At 43.4% G+C, this 8,895-nt stretch overlaps 1 protein-coding gene across 1 annotated transcript; it reads right to left on the bottom strand.

Annotated features, from left to right (window-relative positions):
- Nucleotides 1-1,436: 1,436 nt before the first annotated feature.
- LOC121309940 (membrane-spanning 4-domains subfamily A member 5-like) lies at nt 1,437-7,207 on the bottom strand. The gene is made up of 7 exons (XM_041243131.1): nt 7,060-7,207; nt 6,516-6,714; nt 5,182-5,280; nt 4,276-4,332; nt 3,123-3,299; nt 2,348-2,467; nt 1,437-1,764 (listed from the first exon to the last, which is right to left on the bottom strand). The coding sequence occupies exons 2-7, from the start codon at nt 6,690-6,692 to the stop codon at nt 1,687-1,689; spliced, it is 708 nt and encodes a 235-aa protein (XP_041099065.1). The 5' UTR covers nt 6,693-6,714; nt 7,060-7,207; the 3' UTR covers nt 1,437-1,686.
- Nucleotides 7,208-8,895: the final 1,688 nt, after the last annotated feature.

Here is an 8,895-nt window from a genome sequence, read left to right as displayed (position 1 = left end):
GATGGGCAGCCCCCGGGGTGTGCCGGCGCACGGCGATGGGCAGCCCCCGGGGTGTGCCTGCGCACGGCGATGGGCAGCCCCCGGGGTGTGCCGGCGCACGGCGATGGGCAGCCCCCGGGGTGTGCCGGCGCACGGCGATGGGCAGCCCCCGGGGTGTGCCGGCGCACGGCGATGGGCAGCCCCCGGGGTGTGCCGGCGCACGGCGATGGGCAGCCCCCGGGGTGTGCCGGCGCACCATTTTTTTAAATACATAAATAACTATGACAACCTTCATATACCCACATATTCCGATACTCTCAAGAGTTTGTGTTTAAGGATGATTTAGCAATCCCTTCATATGACAAACTGCATCTCATTACAGATGCTGGTGATGTGATTCTTGAGACAAGTGTCCAAGCTTCCCCGTCCTGTTTCCTGACGCACTGCAATTGGAACGTGACATGGGAAGGCAGGATAACACTCTCTACACATTTGAAGCAAATGTTTAGTTCAGGCTTGTCCCAATACCATTCATTACAGATTCTGGGGGTTTGTCCTTAAATACTGGAATTAAACAAGCAGTCAATGAGTCCTGTCTTCTGGTTTAGCAGGCTGTTCTTGTAATTTTTCTGCGAAGCGATTTATACTGTAGTTTGAACTAGAGACAACGTACAGGAGGACCGGCAGGGCAAAGTGATTCCCTGGGTTTTGAAAGATTCTCTCAAAGACTGTCAACTCAACACACTCTGCTTTCATCATTTATTGGAAAAGTAGGAAATGTATTTAACAAAGGCACATATAAACTCCAACAAAGTGTATTGCTAAATCAGAAACTTGGCACAGCACAAGAACACACTAATCTAGCGCCCCGCACACCTGGGGGAAAAGACATTCAAGCAAAGGTAATTGTGGTGCAATATTGATTTAGATGGGTTTAACATTAGTCAGTCTTCTTACCTCTTATTAGTAGTAACAACTACTTTCTACATATGTCTTGGCCACTTTAATAGGACCTATAGCCAGCATCAGGTTGGGCCACAGTTTGCCCTGCTCACAGACTCCACAAGGTGATTCAGGGATCCATTCAACCAGTACCATTCTATATAAAATGGATTAGGCATTGTGTTTTTTTTTACTGTATATCATGTATTATGCATTTCTCTGTATTTGAAGTTTTATGGATTTTCTTGTATCTTGTAAAGCGCTTTGTGATGGTGGTCCACTATGAAAGGCGCTATATAAAACAAAGATTGATTGATTGATTGATAAATGGTGCAGAGAGGCAGCAAGAGGACTGTGATGATCCCAAACCTGCTCACCAGGATGGAGGTCTGGGGATTGTGGTAGCCACGGAAGATTTCTCCGTCATGCTCCTCAAACCATTCCCTCACTATTCTGACAAGGGACAGAGGATATACAAGGAGAATACGCCCCACACCAGGGTGAGACCAAATCCAACTTGTAAAGAGGCCAAGCAGTGTAGCTATAGCATTGTGTTTGAAAAGTCTTGAAGTACAACAACAAGCAACCAAAGGGAAAGATCTTAACTCATGGCGGACCATGCTGCTAATAAGAGGTCAGAAACCTTGATCAGGACTCCTTTCATCCCAAGTAATAAAGATACAATTATGTGTAGTGCACGCTCCTCTTTCTCTAAGATCAAAAAGACATGGGTAAATCAAAACCACATCATCACCGTGGCACCTGTTATGTAGGGTTAGGCACAGTCTGAACATGGCAGTCTTCGTTGGTTACACCCAGGAGCTGTTCATGTTCTGGAAGAAGCTGAAAAAAAAAATCATTCAGATTCACTTCTTAAAGGGCTAACGATTCAACGATAAAATCATCTGCTTGTGTGGTTGAACATAAGAAAGTACTTCCACGGCGCCGTTTCGGTCGGAGCCACCCGCAGCGTTTATTTATTTCCTTTTGATTTTGGTGTTGTTAATGAAGTTTCTGTTTCCTAGGTGTGCCTACCTTCAGCAGTTTCAGGAAATGTGCTGTCTGGCTGTCTGTCTGTCTGTTTACGTTTGCGAGTTTAGTATAACCTTTTGTTTTGGCCCTTATGCCTTTTATTTTGTTCATGTGTTCTGTTCAGTGTTTGCTTGTTTAGTGTCCTGTCTGTTTTTTTTTATTAAATGTGTGCATTAGAGCTCAAACCTGAGTTTCCCTTCCCGGCCGTACCAATAAAGTTTCTGTTGCCTCATCTCGGCAACACAATGAAATAAATAAAATAAAATTCATAAAACAGGTCCAAACCGGAAATTCAGGCTGCAAAACACGAGTGTTTTATCTGAGCTGGTGAAGTGAATTGGGTTGATTTGGGTCAGGGCGACACTTGATTCCATAAGAGACGGGATGTCCTTACCTGCTGGGTGCCTTTGTACTTGCAAAGAGTCTTGGATCCCAGCACAGCCATAGCAATGCTGATGCAGAGCTGAAGCACTCCAAAGATCAACAACGAACTCTTCAAACTAGTTGAGATCATCTGTGACGACAAGAATAACGAACATACCGTGATTGAGAAATTACAAACGCGGCATAATTCTCGTCGGACCGTTGAGAGATCTAGCCCGCAAAAGAAAGACGGGGTGAATCACGCTGTTCCATTGACACAGCGCTGTGAAGCAGAAGAGGAGTTTCATCTACAGGGATTCACTGGTTTCATTTAGTTTCATTTTTCCTGTACAAACCCACAATCAAACTTTAAATATTGGAATCACAGAATACAGTTGTGTAAGCACCATTTCTCATCTGTGAACCATAAAGTCACATGAGGTCCCGTGGCTAAAGAAACAGGCTTGTAACCAGGAGGTTCAAATCCCAGCTCAGCCACTGACTCGCTGTGTGACCCTGAGCAAGTCATTGAACCTCCTTGCGCTGCGTCTTTGGGGTGAGGCGTTGTTGTAAGTGACTCTGCAGCTGATGCATGGTTCACACACCCTAGTCTCGTATCTTGTAAAGTGCTTTGTGATGGTGCTCCACTATGAAAGGCGCTATATAAAGATTAAGACTGTTATTTAATAGCTCAAAGTGAAGGATGTATTTCATCATACTGAAAACATACCTGATAATATAATTTAGGCATTGAGATTACTTTATTATTTAAGAAAATTAATGTTTATTTAATGCAGGGTACTTACAGACAAGATCTGTTTGTTTTTCAGACATTCCTCGATGTACGTTTTGCTAGAATGGTATCCTTTCTCCTCAGAGCAGGCGTGCCACCAAGCAGCCCAAGGCAAATCTATCGCGAGGAAGACGACTGCCGTGCCAGCAATAATGGCGCTCGCAGTGTTCATCAGTATGGTTAGCAAAACCTGCAAAGGAGAAAAGCCACCTCAAAAAACAACTACATCTGAGCTACCAACACAGGCTGCAAGAACTCCCTCACGACAGAGATTGCTCTGTCCTTTATTACATGAACCAAACCATACGAAATGCACACGGGGTCGTGTGGGCTACCCCCATCAAGGGGGGGGGGGGGGAATGGAAGATTTCTAGGAATGATTTTGTTAGCACCATGTACCAGGTCTTGAATTATTTAATTTGCATTTAACAGAATGTTATTTTTCGTCGAACTGCTACATATTTGGAGTACAATCTCTTTCAACCCCATTGTAAATTGTTTTATACGCAAACTTACCAGAATGCTGGTTGTTCTGCATAAGTGGATCACAATATTGTCCGGTACTATGCTGATAGTACTAACTAGATTAAAGCTCATTAATGAGTATTTTGTTAATGGAAAATGCATATGCAGAAATAAATATATTCTTTGACATTAATGATAATTTTGTTAGTTGACAATTTTATAGGAGGCTGTGTGGTCCAGTGATTAAAGAAACAGGCTTGTAACCAGGAGGTTCAAATCCCAGCTCAGCCACTGACTCGCTGTGTGACCCTGAGCAAGTCATTGAACCTCCTTGCGCTGCGTCTTTGGGGTGAGACGTTGTTGTAAGTGACTCTGCAGCTGATGCATCGTTCACACACCCTAGTCTTGGATCTTGTAAAGCGCTTTGTGATGGGGGTCCACTATGAAAGGCGCTATATAAAATTAAGATTATTATTTGCAAGAATAACTACATTCTTCGATGATACGCCTGCATTTATTAATATACTTCTGTAATCATAAGATTAACGTGTAAATGTCTGAAAAGCTATTTCTTCATCATTTCAGACACTTACCATCTTATTCAGTAAAACCTAATTGACCAGATTCAGACTGTTACCGTCAAAACCAAAGTTACCAAAGGGATAATATTCCTGAAAGGGAAGTACATGTGCTGTACTTACCAAGCATGGGCTGGGGAACTTGTCTGCAATGACACAGAGAATTCCAGAGACAATACACTGCCAGGAAACAACAAGGATTTCTATATTAGGGTCGGTATTCCACAGAAACATGCCTCCCTGGGGAACCCTGCCTCTCCGTGTGAACTTTGTATACAGTTGGACTTCTCTGAAGAAAGTAACGCCCCTGTCATTTTCTTTTCATTGCTAACATCCTGACAACTTTTTACACTTCTAACTTTAAATACTGAAATACTTGTAGCACTTGAAATACTGTGTCCAATTCTGGCTGAGAGAATATCAGTCCACGGGCGAAGCAGCTGATTGGTTAATGACAGGAAAAAAAGCCAGTTAAGGGGTGAGGACAATTTCACTCTCCAGGCAACCCAGCAAGTGTAAGAGTGTGCATGGCTTGCAAACAGAGATTACTTTAACCTAGAGTACTTAAAAGTGAACTGCACATTTGAGACCTGGTTAGTGAACAGATGTGCATGGCAGAGATAAAGTATGAAACTGTTCTGTAGATACAATCACTTGTTAAGATGACTGCTTGCGGAGTGCACCCAGACTCCTCCCTGATCCACCACCCCCTTGTCTGCCCACAGCCTCTTCTCTGTTACACTACCCCTTTGTCTGTGCCCAACCTGCTCCCTGATCCACTACCCCCTTGTCTGTGTCCAGCCTGCTCCCTGATCCACCACCCCCTTGTCTGTGCCCAGCCTGCTCCCTAATCCACTACCCCCTTGTCTGTGTCCAGCCTGCTCCCTGATCCACCACCCCCTTGTCTGCCCACAGCCTCTTCTCTGTTACACTATCCGCTGTCACCCAGCAGAGGGAGCCACTAGAACTAGAGCCACCTTATATTAAGCAATTTGCTAAAAAAAAAAATATAACCCATTAAAGTCTTACCGTTACACCGATCCAGTACTGGGTTCGTTCTGTGTATGAAGTCTGAGACAGGACTGTACCAAATGAGAAGGCCACCAACCCAATCATTATCTGGACAGTCTGGAAAAGAGAAGAGAGTCAAACACAAGTGCACAGATTGAAGAAACAAATTCAAGCAAGTCAAAGTTTTTTTTATTTTTTTTTTTTTTTTTTTTTTTTTTTTTTTTTTTTGCAGTGTAATCTGAGCCTTATAAAAATGCAACCAGACAATCTGAATGTTTTCCAGAGCTGGCATTATCAGAACGCATGCTCTGTAAACATGCTTTACCGCATAGCGGGTTGCTGTAGCCGGCTGTGAATTCAACATCAGAGCCATCACTGTGATGAGCGATGGGGTGCCACCTCTCACCCATGCGTACAAAACAGGAAATAACAGTTCTACAAAAATCTACTTGGATTGGACCCCCCCGTCCCCCCCCCCGTCCCACAAACAAACAGAACAGAATGTTGCTTTTATTATGAACACAAGCAATTAGCGATTAATAATAAGTTTAGCTTTGCAGTCAAATAAAGAAAACGTAATTCAGTCCAAAACTCAAACCAGCTAACTTTTGCCCAGGAGACATGGTAAAAAAATAATAATAATAATAATAATTAAACTAAAAAGATTATTTTAAAAAAAACTACATTTTCTAAACTACATTACCCAGAAGAACTTCAACGACGCTTGTTTATTACGTTGGGAGTATCCGTGGGCGATTGAGAGGAGAGCGATTTCAAAGTTGAATTAAAAATAATAAAGTCCATCTACAGCTTTACAAACCTACTGCCGCCCACCAGATTTAAGTAGCTTTTTAAAAAATAAATACATTTGCTAAACCGTTACATGTTGGTTACTGTGTGTGACTGAGGGTTTGTGAATTAAAAGGATGTGTGTATTTGTTTACTCTGTATATATATATGAACTTAACACACCTGGATACTCCATTAAATTATGCTAAAATAATTTAGTTAGTGTCAAGTTTCATCACAGTACGTGGTTTACCAGATAAACTAAAAAACAAAGCCCAGTTATGTATCATGTAAGGTCTGACTTGCACAGTTGAAGCACTTTCTGATTTCCACGTCACGCAGTAGCTGTAGTCCTGTTCTGTTTATATTATTATTAACAAAACGTAACTATGTTTTTTTGTTCACTTAAAATGCAATCCGTTAGCACTTTCCCATTCCTGCTCTGAAAAAGCCACCGTTACAGTTACAAGTTAGTGAATCAGTTAGTGTAATCAGATTGCAATAATGTTACCCCTCGCCACACTGGGCGAGAGAGTGTAGACATGTAGGACATTGATTCTCACCCCAAGGGCTCCCTGGTTTCCATTAAAAAGGTTTTTCAGTTTGTGTGTCACTTTGCAAAAAGAGCTGCAGCACAGTATCTTGAACAAGTGGCAGACCAGAGGTACTGAGCCGTCAGTCTCCGGCGTGGTGAGGGTGTAAGCTACAACTCCGTGGGCTTTGACAACGGACAGAGACATGTCCTTCAGCGCTTCAACCGCTCTGGAAAGAAAGGAGAAAATACCCGCAAATGTGTTACACTAGCATTACATCCTGTTTAAATTCCAAAATGTAACCAAATCAAAAAATAAAAAGTGGGACTGCAGCGTGCGTGTGTGTAGGTCGGGCTACACCATCTAATTGTCTATGGGGAAAAAAGACTGTAAATAATGATTTGAATATGAAATAAACTGGTTTGCACTGTACGCATAACTGTGTTAGAGGCTAACGCCTAGATTAGACCTGCGTATTCCGACACGGTTTATATGTTTAGGCTGAAGCTTTTGGCTAATGTTATACTCTAAACATTATCGTGACTAGCAAATGAGCGCTGTATAGTATACTTGCCTTTCTTATGGAAACGTTGGTCTTATATTTTTAGCAAAACGCCATTAACTACCAAGCTCAGTGAATTATTATTGCCAAGCAATAAAACACAAGTCCAAAGTCTCAGTGCTGTGTCTCTGCCCACAACCCAGTCCAAGTGGAGTTTGATATACAGACCTAATTTCTGTTAAAGCTGCAGTGTCCCTTTACGATCCTTTCATGGAAACATAGGCGGGAGCACACACAATGTATGTTGTTTTTTATTTTGCTGTAATGGGTAATAGTGGCATTTTCTATATTTTAATGAAATGCAGCTAAGAGATAAAGCACATTATTTTGGTCTCCATGTCTGAGTTCAGCAGTGTACACACCCAGGACCAGGGCAATGCTTCATTTTCCCCACATTTCCCTTGTCCCGCGTTCGCTCTTCCTTGCCTTTAATTTGACTGCGGATGAACAGTCACTGGTCACAAGCGGTTGTTGACATTCCAGAGTTCAAGTTCTTGTTCCTGTTTATGACGGTTTGAAACCTGTTAACTCTCCTGTTATGTTCAGAATTTAGGTGCATCTGTTAGGTTTTGATTGCTGTGCAATTTCAAACTAATTTAAACAGCCTTAAATTGATTAACTGTTTTTATTTGCAAAGGTTTGACTCTTTTGTGCTCTTTTAGTCCGGGTGCAGTTAAGCGCACAGTGACAGATTGAAAATTGAAAAAGAGCAAAAAGAGATAACTATCATGATCATTAACAACAATACAGTAATAGCATGCGAACAATAAACATTTACCTTGGAAAATCAGCTTCAGCCAGACTATTCCCAGATGAGATAAGCACCCCAGCAGCAGAACAGTGGCCCTCATCCTCACACCACTGGAAGAACTCCACCAATCAATCGACAGTGTCCCAGCATCACGCTCCACCAATCAATCGACAGTGTCCCAGCATCACGCTCCATCAATCAATCAATCGAGGGTCCCAGCATCACGCTCCATCAATCAATCAATCGAGGGTCCCAGCATCACGCTCCACCAATCAATCGAGGGTCCCAGCATCACGCTCCATCAATCAATCGACAGTGTCCCAGCATCACGCTCCACCAATCAATCAATCGACAGCATCACGTCCCAGCATCACGCTCCACCAATCAATCAATCGAGGGTCCCAGCATCACGCTCCACCAATCAATCGAGGGTCCCAGCATCACGCTCCATCAATCAATCAATCGAGGGTCCCAGCATCACGCTCCATCAATCAATCAATCGAGGGTCCCAGCATCACGCTCCATCAATCAATCAATCGAGGGTCCCAGCATCACGCTCCATCAATCAATCAATCGAGGGTCCCAGCATCACGCTCCATCAATCAATCAATCGAGGGTCCCAGCATCACGCTCCATCAATCAATCAATCGAGGGTCCCAGCATCACGCTCCATCAATCAATCAATCGAGGGTCCCAGCATCACGCTCCATCAATCAATCAATCGAGGGTCCCAGCATCACGCTCCATCAATCAATCAATCGAGGGTCCCAGCATCACGCTCCATCAATCAATCAATCGAGGGTCCCAGCATCACGCTCCATCAATCAATCAATCGAGGGTCCCAGCATCACGCTCCATCAATCAATCAATCGAGGGTCCCAGCATCACGCTCCATCAATCAATCAATCGAGGGTCCCAGCATCACGCTCCATCAATCAATCAATCGAGGGTCCCAGCATCACGCTCCATCAATCAATCAATCGAGGGTCCCAGCATCACGCTCCATCAATCAATCAATCGAGGGTCCCAGCATCACGCTCCATCAATCAATCAATCGAGGGTCCCAGCATCACGCTCCATCAATCAATCAATCGAGG

This window comes from Polyodon spathula, unplaced genomic scaffold, assembly GCF_017654505.1.
Source record: "Polyodon spathula isolate WHYD16114869_AA unplaced genomic scaffold, ASM1765450v1 scaffolds_1585, whole genome shotgun sequence".
NCBI classification, from domain to species: Eukaryota; Metazoa; Chordata; class Actinopteri; order Acipenseriformes; family Polyodontidae; genus Polyodon; species Polyodon spathula.
This window is presented reverse-complemented; position numbering and strand designations above follow the sequence as displayed.